Here is a 14154-nt window from a genome sequence, read left to right as displayed (position 1 = left end):
ATTGCGAACTTTGTAAATACTTGGGAAAAGCCTGTAAAGTGTGTAAATAAATGAGATTTGTATGTAAGAAGAATAAAAATGTTTTTACTTTTTGAAATTAAATGCAAGTGTTAATGTACCTTTTCCCCTTTCTTGATGTATTTTCTTGTTACATGTCAGTCATTGAGGGGTTATTTAACCTGTTTGAGGGCACTTTTTCTATGTGTAAGTGTCATTTGAAGTGAAAAGTTAGAGCGCTTTTGTTTGGAAAATGTCAAAAGAAACACTTCAAGAAATGTTTTGTCAGTTTTGCCTGGTTCCCTAAACAAAGTTGGTGCAACAGCTCTGCCTCTCCCTGCTTTCTTCCCAATATCAATCTCTGTCCTTACTTCACAGTTCAGCTTCTTTCAGCCAAACCTTGAGGATGAGAAGACAACAAGACTCCTCCAGAGTTCATAAAACCAGGCAAGTAGCAGAGAGAAAGATGCTGCTCCTACCAAGATCAGGCATTAGCAGTGTTAGGCACCAGAGCATCATGGGATGGTTTGGGTTGGAAGGGACCTCAAAGCCCATCCAGTCCCACCCCTGCCATGGGCAGGGACACCTCCCACTGGATCAGGGGCTCCAAGCCCCATCCAACCTGGCCTTGAACCCCTCCAGGGATGGGGCAGCCACCCCTGCTCTGGGCAACCTGGGCCACTGCCTCACCCCCCTCACAGCAAAACATTTCTTTGTGAGATCTCATCTCGATCTCCCCTCTTTCAGCTTCAAACCATTCCCCTTCATCCTATTCCTGCCTTCCCTGATCCAGAGCCCCTCCCCAGCTGTCCTGGAGCCCCTTTCAGTACTGCGAGGCTGCTGAAGCCAGTCTGAAGACCCTCGAGATGCGAGTCAGTTGAAAACCAGGCTTGGTTGCTTCCTCAGTGCAGAGTTGCACCTTTCTGGAGCCCATGGGCCTTGGCCCCCGCAACCTCCCTCAGGTGTGGGTGTGTGGCCGAGGCCGCTGGCTTCCCGGAGCTCTGGTGGATGAGCTGCTCCTTGAGTGAGCAAAGGAAAGCCCCGTTCCTCATGCGCTTGCCTAATGCCGGCTGGACACGAGCTTCTTGGTTCCAGGGTGGGGCTTGGACCTTGTACTGTTAATCTTGATGCCTCAGACATTGGCTCCAGGAGGAGCTGTCGGGACAGGTTGGGGAGTTGAGAAACAGCCCCACACCCCCTCTGACCTCGCTGGATGCATCAGCTGTTTCTCATGTTTCCCTATAAGCCGCGTGCCCTGGTTGTGGCTCCTCCAGGGCTGTTTTCTCTTCCCCAAGGGCACTCTCTCTCCCATATTCCTTAATCCTCGTGGCTTCGCTTTCTCCTTCGAGGCTTGTTCAGGATGCTGTAGTGCAGAGGCTCCGTGGGGCCTGGCCCTTCATCTCCACATCGCGCTTGCGGAGACAAGTACTTGCGTTGGGGTCTTCTCAGCACTGCCTTGTTCCTCATAAGCCACAGCGAGCTGGCCAACTGGAGCTGGTGTTGATCCTTCCTAGGTGTTTCTCCAGGTGCCTGGAGATGCAGCGCAGAGCTGTGGAGGGTGTCCTATGATGGAGATGGGTTTGCCTTAGCAATAGAATCATAGAATCACCAGGTTGGAAGAGACCCACCACATCATCAAGTCCAACCATTCCCATCAGTCACTAACCCATGTCCCTCAGCACCTCGTCCACCCATCCCTTAAACCCTTCCAGGGAAGGTGACTCAACGCCCTCCCTGGGCAGCCTCTGCCAGGGCCCAATGATCCTTTCCATGAAAAACGTTTTCCTAATGTCCAGCCTGACCCTCCCCTGGTGGAGCTTGAGGCCATTCCCTCTCGTCCTGTCCCCTGTCCCTTGGGAGAAGAGCCCAGCTCCCTCCTCTCCACAACCTCCTTTCAGGTAGTTGGAGAGAGCAATGAGGTCTCCCCTCAGCCTCCTCTGCTCCAGGCTAAACACCCCCAGCTCTCTCAGCCGCTCCTCATAAGGCCTGTAATACACAGGAACCTCTTGTTGGACCAGATGAGTTGATGACAGCCTGTTGAGATGTCAGTCTCAGACCCTGCCTGCAGAACTTGTTGGGCTATTGAGAACTGGCAGACCCTGGACCTAATGAAGGAGAAGGTAATTATAAAACCATAGAATCATTGAGGTTGGAAAATACCTCTAAGCTCATCCAGTCCAACCACCAGCCCAACCCCACCGTGCCTGCTAAACCACGTCCACAGGTGCCACGGCCACATGCTTTTTGAACCCCTCCAGGGATGGAGACTCCCCCACTGCCCTGAGCAGCCTCTGCCAGGGCTTCCCCACTCTTTCCACAAAGAAATTTTTCCTGATATCCAGTCTAAACCTCCCCTGGTGCAACTTGAGGCCATTTCCTCTCTTCCCATCCCTTGGCACTTGGGAGAAGAGCCCAGCAGTTCCCTGGGCAGCCTGTTCCAGTGCTTGACCAAAGCAGAGGTCAAGAGACTTGTGGGGGCAGGAGCAGAGCTCTTGTGGCAAGAGAGGTGCTCAGCATGGTCCAAAGCCGAAGGAGAAACAGCAAAGCGTGAGCTGGAGAGCTGCAAGGGGAGAACGAGGAGGCAGAGCCGACAACCTGGGATTAATTTGGCTCTGCCAGCCAGAGCCGGCCACCCGCTGCTCCTTTCTAGTAGCCTGCGATCCCAAAAGGCAGCGGCACCTGGAGCAGAGCTGGGGCGGTTGCACAATCACAGATGGGGACAAAGAAGGGGCTGCGGGGTCTGTGCCAGCCCAGCCCCTGTGGCGGGGCAATTCGGGACAGGTGAGAGCCCGGGGCTGGAGCAGAACCTGGCCCTGCAGCGATCTCAGTGCTTCCAGCCAGCCCCAGAGGCAGTTACAGACTCACCTCCCCTTTCTGGGGCACTTTCAGCTCTATATCCCATTGGCCCTCTCCACCCTTCTCCTGCTGGCACAGGGAAGAGGCATCAATCCTCATCGAGGGGGCTGGGGGAGCCCCGGGGCTGTTCCGCAGCCGCTTTCCCCCTGTTGGGTTCCTCTGACTCCCGGCTGGGGAGTCGCTACACTGCAAATTGTTCTCAGCAGTTGCATCGTGTTGCCTTCATTTCTAGAAGCAGCTGCGTTCCAGGGACAGGGAAGGACCCTTCTATAAAACAGGGCTTTGCCGGTTGCTTAGGGATTATTATTATTATTGTAGTTTAGGAGAAAAGGGACGAGAGGTAGAGGAGAGGACCCATAGCTGAGAGCTGAGGGGATGTCTGAGGTTTGGAGCAGCAGAGAAGTGGATCAAAACTGCCAATGCAGGGATTACGATCCAGGCACAGGGTCTGTCTCGGGGAGTGGACCCGGCACGCTCGTTGGCACCAGCCGCGCTGCTGCTTCTCCATCAAGGCCGATATCTGAGATGGGTGTGTACCCCGTGGCTCCGAAACTCTGCTCTAATAAAGAAATACATTTCCTCCCCAATCTTCGAGCCGTTGGGTGTTCCTTGCTTTTGGGAGGTGCTTTAAATCCGACTGCCAGAGCCGTGGGCTGCTAAGAGCAGAAGCTGGCTGCACGATGCTGAGCTCAGGTCTCCCTCCTGCTCTCCTGTTGCTCACGGCGCTGGAGCTGAGCTGGTCCCTGAGCGATGAAGAGAAGATGATCATCTTGGATGGGCACAATAAATACCGCGCCCAGGTCTCTCCTCCTGCCATGGACATGCTGAAGATGGTAAGTGGCTTTGTGGCAGGGGAATGTCAGAGGGTGTTTGTGTAGCCTTGGTCTTAATGCCAGGAGGAACTGGATTCTTCTTTAGGGGACGCAGAGCGATTCTTCTCTAGGGTTACAGCCTGGTAGCGATTGGAGTTCCCTGAATTGCCCCTAAAGAGATGTTTCCTTTCACCTATAGACTTGGCTTTGATTGTTTGTGAAGTTCCCCAGTGGGATGTGGATGCTGTGATGCTCTGGAGGGAGCAAAGCAGCTTGCCCTGCGCGTGAGCTCCTTGTGATGGGGAGGAAAGGCAGGCGAGATGTGTCTGTGAGCAGGGTGCCCACGCCTGGAGGGGAATCCTGCTCTGTGGGGCGCTGTATTTACCTTTGCAGGTAAAAGGACTTTTACTTACCAGAGGGAATATCAACTTCAAACATGACCACTAGGGCATTTAGGTGTTTGGGCTTTCCATCGTGCTCCTAATCCCCACCACGACTTGGCCACCGTCAGCTTGGAGGCGAGGGATCCCCCATTTTTCTTGGGGAAACTGAGTCAGGTGCCCAGCATCGCGCGGGGCTGTGGTGGCAGCAAAAATGAGCTCTTGAGCTGGCGCTGCTTTTTGTCTCGTTGAGACCCTTGATTTGATTACATTTTGGCTGCCCCGTTTTATCTTGCACCACATGTGATTTTTCTCTGTTTACAACACACAAGGAGGAGGAGGAGGAGGAGGAAAACTGTTTCTCACAGACAGTTGGAGTCCTTTGCTCTTTTGGTCACTTGGAGTAGAACTCTCTGCCTGTCCCAAAAGATGCTCAGACTGAATTAAACCTCTGCGGGCTGGGAAAAAATGAGTGAATGAGGCAAAAAACTGTGGTCAGGTGCAGGGGTCTGACCGGTGCCTTCAGATTCGAAAGGGACAGAACCCTGATCCCGTGGACACGCACCAAGGCACAGAGAATTCAGAAAATGAGGGCTTTGGAGACAAAACCTTGGAGAAATGCTTGAGGGAAACAATTTCTTAAGGTGCTTAAGTCAGTGGTGATTCTGAACCAGCGACTGCAGCTCCCGGCTGGAGCTTTGATTGCGGACGGCGTGCTGAGAGACGCTCCCCTCCATCGCTTTGTGTCTGCTCAGACACACGACCCGCTCCCAGCCTGGAGACAAAAGCTGGATTTTGGGAAGCACAGCAAGTGTTTAGCTCCCAGCAGCCCCGCACAATTTCTTGGTAGAGGTTTTCCATGAGAGACCTGACCTCACCTCCCTCCTGGGACGTTCGCTTGGGTTGTCTTTGCCTCCGAGCTCACCTGGAGCTGGGGCTGATGTCACCGCGCGCTTCTGTTTGGGACACGGAGCCGGTTGCTGTGGAAATCGTTAGGCGATGGGGGCGATACGTTGCCTAACGCCACTTTTCCTTTTTAATGAGGCAAATCCTGCAGGTGCGAGTCCCAGATCCGTGCCAGAGGGACAGGGGTGTGTGCTCCCCAAGCTGGGTTTCCAGCCATCACGTTCAGCCTGGCCACAGTGGGGGGTCGACCAACATTTTATGCCCCCATCCAGATGTTTTGGTGTTCCCTTCCCCCCCGCCTTAGGCTGCTCAGGGCCTGTCCACGTCCCCTCGGCACCTGATGGTGACATGCTCTGCTCCTCTTTGGATCCAGCCCTTGGCTCCATCTGGGAAGGTCTCCCCTTAGGACCTGTGATTAGCTGGGCTGTCTTCCAGCCCACTGCAAAGCCGCTGTCTCCATCAAATGGTGCAAAGACGTTCCAAACAGCTGTGGCGCAGGGTTCCTTGTGCCTCCTCATGAGAAAATTTCTCCTCCTCCTCCTTCTGCTGGTGGGGAACCGTGGGCTGGTGGGCTCAGCTGGTGGTGGGGCCAGAGGAGGCTCCTGGCAGGCAGCTGACCAGCTGCACCTCGGATCCAGGCAACCTGACATTTCCCAGGAGCGCCTGCTCCCAGGCTCTGCACCGTTGCTAGGAGAGATACGTCCTGCTCTCCTCCCATCCCCACCCTGGTCAAAGAGAGATGTTCCCAGGCCCCCTCTTGTAGGACCCAGGGTGAATCGCCTTCCTCCATCAGATTTCACAGTTTCTCTACACTGAGGCTGAGGATGCTCCACGATGATGTTAGATGTTTGGGCAAGGCTGAGAGTTGTGCTATTGCACTGACCTTCTCGTTGATCACTAAGCTAAGGTCTGGTTCCTGCTGGGACTGACTGTGGAGCTCCCCTCTCCCGAGGACTCTGTTGGGTAGGGATTTGAATTAATAAATGGGGATATTGTGGTCAGAGAGGCCAAGGGTCCTTTGTACGTGTCCTCGTGTACGTCGGAGAGCCACACGTCCCTGTCTGTGCGCTGACACCAAGCTCCTTTCAGAGCTGGGACACAGAGCTGGAGGCCTTTGCTCAAGCCTACGCAGAGAAGTGCATCTGGGACCACAACAAGGAGAGGGGACGACGGGGGGAAAACCTCTTCGCTATGGCCCCGACCCTGGACCTGGAATTTGCCGTGGAAGACTGGAATGGGGAGGAGAAATACTACAACCTGACGACTTCCACATGTGTCCCTGGGCAGATGTGTGGCCACTACACCCAGGTACCAAGCTGGTGAGGCAGAGGGATGGGGTTGTCAGGAAAGGAGAGCTACCAGAGTCCTAGGTCCTCCCAGAGCCTTTGCAGAGGGATGAAGAACCATGTAGGGATCAGAATGATACAGGGGGATCTGGGCACGGTGCCCGTCATGACCAGACTTCTTGGAGAAGATCTCTTAAACAAGGTCTGCAGCACCTTTTTGGCAGAGCTGGATGCCAGCTGGGCTTTGGGAGAGATATGAAGCCTTGGTGATTCTTCACAGCTTGGTGGGAGCAAGGAAGAATAGAGGTGGTGGCAGTAAACATGAGGATGGATGGACGGATGGATGGATGGATGGATGGATGGATGGATGGATGGATGGATGGATGGAGGGTTCCAGTACCAAAGCAGAGATAGTGATGCTCTACCTGGGTAGTCTATATGGTAGCAAAGCACCTGGATATGTGGGCTGCAGTCCTGGCTTGGGAAGGTGGTCCAGGCAGGAGCAAGGGGCAGGATCCTGAAAGTTAAAACCATGTTGGGATCTGGGGCACACACAGAGATGTGGGGGAGCAGCCTTCGAGGCCAGGGGATGGGTTGCTAACAGGGTGTCCACCTTCCCCAGTCACCTCAGCTTCCCCCCTGGTCTGTGCCTTAGGTGGTCTGGGCAAACACGCATCAGATCGGCTGCGGGGCAAAGTTTTGTGAGAAGATCGATGGAATCGAAACGGAGGGCATGTACCTGCTTGTTTGCAACTATTATCCCCCGTAAGTGTCACGTATCGCGTGGTTGGTGCATCTTGATGGGGTTCATGTGCTGGAAATGTCCTTCCTTCAGTCCTAAGAGCAGAGCAGGATTTGTCCTTGTTCAAAAATGAACGGCTATAAACTGGAGAGGGTCAGATTCAGACTAGACATAAGGAGGAATTTCTTCACTATGAGGGTGGGGAGGCCCTGGAACAGGTTGCCCAGAGCAGGGGTGGCTGCCCCATCCCTGGAGGGGTTCAAGGCCAGGTTGGATGGGGCTTGGAGCCCCTGATCCAGCGGGAGGTGTCCCTGCCTATGGCAGGGGTTTGGAAATAGATAGTCTTTAATGTCCCTTCCAACTGAAACCATTCTATAATTCCATGAAAAGCACCTCCAAGAATGGCCTTTGTTATCTTGGGTTGGTCACAAAGGAAGGAAGGGTTGTCTGGTGATCCTTGCCTGTGATTGTGACTGCTGAGGTCTGGTCCAGCTCCTGGCACAGACCAGGAGATCCCCTGAGAGCTGCCCAGGGCCGATGCTGCAGTAGCTAATGGTACAAAAGGCAGCTCCCTGTTCCCTGTGCGGCTCTTCCCTTCCGGCAGCAGCAGTTGCCTGGGGTGGAGAAGCCTGTTGGCACCAGCAGGAAGGGTTAGACATGGGAGGAGAGGTGAGTGACCACTTGTGAAGCTCTGGGACTTGCCTTGGGGACCACTTGCTTGGAGCTGGCGAGACCAACAGGAGCAGCCACTCACTGCCGACCTTCTTTGGGGTCTTGAGAAGAAAGGCGACAAAATCACCTGTCCAAATGCCCATCAATCACTTAGTTCTAAGTAGTGGTGAAGGATCTGGCCCATGGAGATGTTTCCCTGGGGTTTAGGAGCCATGGGGCCAGACTCTTGAGAGCTGAGGCGCCAACAGTCTGTGGCAGGAGACCAAGACCTGCTTTTGACACTAATTCTGAGTTTTGCCATAGCCAGGATATTCCCATGGAACCAGGCCCCATCTTTGGGATGGCTGCTTCCCCCTCTCCTCATGCTTTCTTTTTCTTGGTGTCTTCTGCTTCCAGGGGCAACATGAAAGGCAGAAAGCCATACAAGGAAGGACCTTCATGTTCACAGTGTCCCGAGGGCAGAGTCTGTGTCAACTCCTTGTGCGGTGAGTGAAGCAAAGTGTCGCGTGTCCCTTGACAGAATGTTGGGACTCAGAGCCCTGGGTTAGAATCCAAGCTCTGAACCCTCCTGGAGCTCTCAGGAAGCCCTGGACGAGCATTTCCAGGGCTGAACCATGAGACACGGGTCAGCTGCCTCAGGATGAGGAGGATCGGACAAGGACCTCGCACCCTCTTAGCCATCAATTTTTGCCCCATGAGGGTGTCCCTTGAAGGGCTGGAGGTTGGTTGAGGGAGATGAGATGTCTCCAGCTTGGGAACGCCAGGGTGTGGGATGGCCCAGAGTGATCTGAGAGGGATCAGCTGCTGCTTCACCCCACTGCTGATTCCTGCTGGCCCTGCTCAGTGCAGGGGATCTGCTGAGGTATCCAAAGGAAGGTACAACCCAGCTGACCCCAGCCCTAACGCACGGCACTTTTCATCTCTTACCAGAACCCACTGTAGAGGAGACCACTCCAGCCTCTGTGACAACAAAGGCAAGCCCTTCCTCCCCAGCCACAGCCAAACCAGAACCCTCAACACCAGTACCCACCACTGTCACAGCCAAACCAGAGCCCAAAACACCAGTGCCCACCACAGCCCCAGCCAAACCAGAGCCCAAAACACCAGTACCCACCACAGCCACAGCCAAACCAGAGCCCAAAACACCAGTACCCACCACAGCCACAGCCAAACCAGAGCCCAAAACACCAGTACCTACCACTGCCACAGCCAAGCCAGAGCCCAAAAAACCAGCACCCACCACTGTCACAGCCAAACCAGAGCCCAAAAAACCAGCACCCACCACAGCCACAGCCAAACCAGAGCCCAAAACACCAGTACCCACCACAGCCACAGCCAAACCAGAGCCCAAAACACCAGTACCTACCACGGCTACAGCCAAACCAGAGCCCAAAACACCAGTGCCCACCACAGCCAAACCAGAACCCTCAACACCAGTACCTACCACGGCTACAGCCAAACCAGAGCCCAAAACACCAGCACCCACCACAGCCCCAGCCAAACCAGAGCCCAAAACACCAGTACCTACCACGGCTACAGCCAAACCAGAGCCCAAAACACCAGTACCTACCACGGCTACAGCCAAACCAGAACCCAAAACACCGGTACCTACCACAGCCACAGCCAAACCAGAGCCCAAACCACCAGTGCCCAAACCACCAGTGCCCACCACAGCCAAACCAGAGCCCAAAACACCAGTACCTACCACGGCTACAGCCAAACCAGAGCCCAAAACACCAGTACCTACCACTGCTACAGCCAAACCAGAACCCAAAACACCGGTACCTACCACAGCCACAGCCAAACCAGAGCCCAAAACACCAGCACCCACCACTGTCACAGCCAAACCAGAGCCCAAAACACCAGCACCCACCACTGCCACAGCCAAGCCAGAGCCCAAAACACCAGCACCCACCACGGCCAAGCCAAGACTCCCAACCACAACCAAGCCACCAGCAACAACCACGCTCCCAGCCACAGCCAAGCCAAAGCCCACAGCCATCCTCCCAACCACAACCAAGCCAAAACCCATAACCATGCTCCCAACTGCAGCCAAACCAGCACCCACAACCACACTCCCATCCATAACCACAGCCAAGCCACCACCCACACCCACGTTCCCGACCACAGCCAAACCCAAACCCTCAACATTAGCACCTGTAACAACGACAGCCAAGACAAAACCTGTCACCATGCTCCCAACAAGAACCCCAACCAAGCCAAGACCCACAATACCAGCAGCCAGCACCACCACGGCTAAGCCAAAGCCCACCATGCTAGCCACCAAGCCAAAAATAAACACAACTACTACCACTAAGCCAACACCCAGCACACCAAAACCCACCACAGCCACCACCACAACCAAGCCAACACCCACCACCGCAAAACCCATCACCACAGCCAAGCCAGCACCCACCACAACAAAACTCCCCACAACAACCACACCAAAACCCACCACAACCACCACTACAGCCAAGCCAGCACCCACCACATCAAAACCCATCACAACTACAACTACATCCAAGCCACCACCCACCACACCAAAGCCCACCACTACAGCCAAGCCAACACCTGCTACTACGACACCAGCAAAGCCAAAAGTCACCACTACAACACCAGCACCTGCCACAACCACACAGCCAGAACCTACTGAAGCAGAAAGAACCAATCCTACTGAGGCAACTGGCCTAAATCTTTCCTTTGAGCCCATGTTAGACCTGGATTATAAAATATCTGCAGAGGCAGAGGTAGACACTGGAGAGCCCGTGAGCCCCTTAACCACACAGGATCCGGCCTTGTTAGAAAGCATGGGCACAGCCTTTAGACCCAAATCAGCCCCAGAAACAAATAAAAGTGACAAGGAGGATGAGAAAGAGAAATCAGCCTCTTCCAGTCCACCTCCATCCCTCAGCCAAATTGTTCCAGACATCAAGTTAGTTTTCAATAAAGCTGAGCCCATAACCCCCTCAAAGTCAGGGGTCTTCAGCCCCGAAGAACCCACCTTCTTGCGCTTAACATCATCTGCCAAAGAAAAAAAAGGGCAGAGCCCTGCTTTCCAGAACTCCCTCTCAGGTAAGGTAATTGTGGAGTCTGTCCTGGCATGGACACTCAGATGTTCAGTGATCCCCAAGCAGCATGAAGAGCGCTTGGGAGGAACCAGCATCGGACTGGTCCTTTGGATCCTCTTTTTGTACGTGGCACCAAACTTTTTCCTCACCCTTTCCCATAACACTGGAAGTGGCTGGTTGGATGACTCATTTGCGAAGCATGGTTTTGTTTTTGCTCCTCACTAACCCACCGGCTGTGTCACCCCGTCACTGGATCTGTGCACTACTGCCTCGCAGCATCTTGATGCACATCACTGACAGACTTGCATGAGTGGGAGCTCCTCTTTTGTCCAGATCTTCCCCTCCAACTCCATGTTTTCTCTCTTCTGCCAGCAGGTGCCCTGGATGCTGAAGAACTGGAGACAAACTCAGACCAGACCAGCGTGGATCAGCCCACAGCTGGAGCCCCTGGTACCTGCTTGGGGCTTTCGCTCTTCCTCCTGCCCAGTATCATCCTGGTGGGCTTTCTGCTTTGAACGTTCTTTCTCAGCTGTCCCTGCACCAAGGCTTTCTTCAGCATTGGTTGTTCCACAACCCTGGTAGGCTTGGGAGACACCACGGACAAATCCGGTTGGCACGCTCTCTTCTTATGCTGCCTTATCTGCTCCAGCCCTGACGAGCCAAGGGCAGCTGGCAGTCCCATGGGAACTTGACACCCTTCCTGAGAAGACCCAAGGGCAGGAGGGTGTCTACCATAATGCTGGTGACCTTGGACACTTCTCCTTTCTTCCCAGCCAGCCTGGACCTCTGATCCGTTTCCAAACTGGAAGTGATGAGCTCTCCCACCCACCAGTGTGGCTGGCAGGCCTTGCCACACCGTGTCCCCAGGGAAAGCAGAATGACCTGGAAACCTGAGTGTCAACGAGACGTGGTCGTTGGTTTGGGTGTTTTTCTGTAGGTGATACATGCTGGTTGGGTTAGATATTTGTCAGGATGAGTTTCCAACAAAAACACTCTTTTCCTCTCCTGCTGTGTCTGTCTGTCTCAGGTTTGAAGAAGTTTCATCTCTTCCCTTCTTGTCCAAAACCAGAGTGGGTTTTTTTTCCTTTCCCCATAAGAGAGGATTTCCATTTCCTTCTGGGTTTGGTAGAGCTATGGCCAGTACTACCCCGATGTACACCTTTCTCCACCTCACACACCTGCAGCCCTTTTCTCCTTCTTCTCTTCCGCTCTCTACTGCACGTACCCATCCCACAGCTAGACCGTTGCCAAGGCTTTATTTTACGCCTGTGCCTGCACCCGTGTGCATAAGCACAGAAGAAAAACCTTCAGCGCTAAAGAGGAGTTACCGGCTCCTCCATAGAGCTTTCCCCTGCATGGCTTCCTTCTTTGCATAACTTAAGTGTATTTGAATTTAGATACCGGTCCCGGTTGACACATATTTTGTGCGTGGTGGAATGTGGTCCAGGAGAAACAAGTCATCACGTGTGCAGGTGCAATTTGAGCTCAAGAGAGACAAGTTTATGATGTTAGAGGTTACCAGTGGTTCCAGGACTTGTTGGAGGACCACTTTCATTGTCTGGGATGCTGTGGTTTATTCCCCCATTTCTCTGCTCCCTTCTCTTGAGGATTCCCAGTGCATTGAGCATGTGATAAGCTTTGAAGACCGGTGGAAGGAACTAGGAGATACAACCCCTTCTCTGGTTGTTGTATCCATTGAGATCTTAAGGAAAATGTGGTGGAGAATGACTTGAAGACCATTATTAGCATCCCCCCCTCCATGATGCTGTGTCCTGTGCATCCTAGGAGCATGCACTGAATAAATCCTGTTGCAAAAGTCTCTTGTGGGGCGTGCAGTGTCTCACTGGGAATAACCTGGAAGCTGTAGGCCTGCTTGTTATAAGTCTAAACAGCTCCTGATTGTGTGCCAGGGTAGAACTGCTAAAAGACAAGGTGGCTCCTGGGGGTGCTGAAGGGGCTTTTGCCTTTCTAAAAGCATCTGGTTGGGGGTTTTTGCAAGGTTGCAACTTAACGTTTTTAAGCCTGTGTGAAAGCAGCAGAAGGAGGAGATGGAGGATGACATAGGGCGAATATTCCCTGAGCGCCCAGCTAAGCACAAAGTGAAAATGTGTCCCCAGCAGGAGATTTTGGGCAAGAAAAGCAAGAAGAAGAGAGCTCAGAGCTTAAAAAGAGATCAAAACTGGGGCTGGAGCGCTTCTGGTTCCCTGTTTCAAGAGGTCTAAGAGACAGCCCCTTCCTGCCCCTAAACTCATGCTTTTTTATCTTTGCAGCAAAGAAAGAATTTAAATGCAAGTGTGTGTGCCCGGATCCTGTGTTTCTGCGGTGTGTTCACTGCAGAAGTCACTCAGCTGCGGGCAGCATGCAGGGAAAGGTCTTTGTGAGGCATAAGCTCACAGCGCGGGAGTGATGCTGGGATGAGACCTTTGCTTTTCGCTTTTCCCCATCCTCCTGCCCCTGCTTTGCCTGGCAAGGCTCCTTGCAGCTCTGTGTTTCCTTTCTCCTTGAAATCCTGTGGCAGGAGGCCAGAGGCACCAACTCTTTTTGCAGGAAACCAGCTGCCAGCGGGGTTTTTTTAGGTCACGGTCACTGCTGGCCCAGCTAAACGGTGACCGGCAGATGGCAGTGGGCGAGACACCGCAGAGAACTGGGCAGCTCTGAACTCGCTACGCAGAACCCTACAGAGAGTTTCACGCTTTATTTAATCCCAAGCATCAGATGTAGTTAAGAATCAGATTAAAAATAACCTCCTGCCCAGGTGCCGTGGCTGCTGCGCGCTCTCGTTGCAGGCTGAGCTCCTGCTGCTGAGCTGCTTTCGGGGAAAAAAGCCTTGGGATAGGGAGAGATGATGGAAATAGAGCCAGAGCAGCTGCTGTTCTGCTGTTTTAAGGGGTGAGGCTTCAGGCAGGGATGGAGCTGGAAGACCCTTTCAGGACCGTGACTGTTTTTCCACCTGAGTGAAGGAGAATGTAGCAATAATTCCCTATAAACACTAACAAAAGACAATAAAAACATTTCTTCTTCCAGCAAAATCAGGGCATTTGGTCAACCCTTGATTTTTCGCAAGGCTGGAGATGGAAGCACTGGTGCTGCTGATTACCAGCATTAGCAGAAGCCTGTCAAAATAATTCCAGAATTTAAATATTTTATCATAATTTTGGGGCTAGTGATCCTTGCGAAAGATGTTGAGTTTTGTTTCCTTAAGGTTTTGACTTGCGGAGTCATGCAGTTGTGCAAGGACCTATTTATAGAGTTCCTTATAACTGAAAATTCAAAACCAGAAGGAAAATCCCCTTTCCTTTTCCCCCGGCACCTCAGGACTGCAAGGCCGAGCCCTGCCAGCACAGGCATGTGCAGTGAGTTGGTTTAATCCTAAATTTAGAAGGTTTAGTGAAGGAGAGAAGGTGACCACATGGCTGGGGCAGGTGTGATGCACAA

The 14154-nt window shown here is 53.2% G+C and overlaps 2 protein-coding genes across 8 annotated transcripts in view; both read left to right on the top strand.

Moving 5' to 3' along the window:
* Nucleotides 1-14154, top strand: part of C24H6orf89 (chromosome 24 C6orf89 homolog) — a 146870-nt gene that overhangs the window by 29250 nt on the left and 103466 nt on the right. The window lies entirely within an intron of this gene.
* On the top strand, nucleotides 3087-12341 carry PI16 (peptidase inhibitor 16). Of its 6 annotated transcripts, XM_069875754.1 has the most exons (8): nucleotides 3091-3686; nucleotides 6041-6259; nucleotides 6893-7002; nucleotides 8048-8136; nucleotides 8582-8673; nucleotides 9541-9707; nucleotides 9750-10723; nucleotides 11092-12341. In XM_069875754.1, exons 1-8 carry the CDS (start codon nucleotides 3534-3536, stop codon nucleotides 11232-11234), a joined length of 1947 nt encoding a protein of 648 aa, XP_069731855.1. In that variant the 5' UTR covers nucleotides 3091-3533; the 3' UTR covers nucleotides 11235-12341. The 6 variants fall into 6 exon arrangements, with proteins under 6 accessions (XP_069731853.1, XP_069731852.1, XP_069731855.1 ...); XM_069875752.1 differs by having other exon boundaries at nucleotides 3087-3686; nucleotides 9541-10723; nucleotides 11095-12341; XM_069875751.1 differs by having other exon boundaries at nucleotides 3090-3686; nucleotides 9541-10723.

The sequence above is a fragment of the Phaenicophaeus curvirostris genome, chromosome 24 (assembly GCF_032191515.1).
Source record: "Phaenicophaeus curvirostris isolate KB17595 chromosome 24, BPBGC_Pcur_1.0, whole genome shotgun sequence".
Lineage (NCBI taxonomy): Eukaryota > Metazoa > Chordata > Aves > Cuculiformes > Cuculidae > Phaenicophaeus > Phaenicophaeus curvirostris.
This window is presented reverse-complemented; position numbering and strand designations above follow the sequence as displayed.

Excerpts from the sequence above, each read along its gene's own strand:
- PI16 (XM_069875751.1), top strand. The coding sequence starts at position 3,534 with ATGCTGAGCTCAGGTCTCCCTCCTGCTCTCCTGTTGCTCACGGCGCTG. Across the intron at positions 8,137-8,581 it reads CTGTGTCAACTCCTTGTGCG|AACCCACTGTAGAGGAGACC; the intron begins GTGAGTGAAGCA and ends ATCTCTTACCAG. Across the intron at positions 10,724-11,091 it reads TTTCCAGAACTCCCTCTCAG|CAGGTGCCCTGGATGCTGAA; the intron begins GTAAGGTAATTG and ends CTCTTCTGCCAG.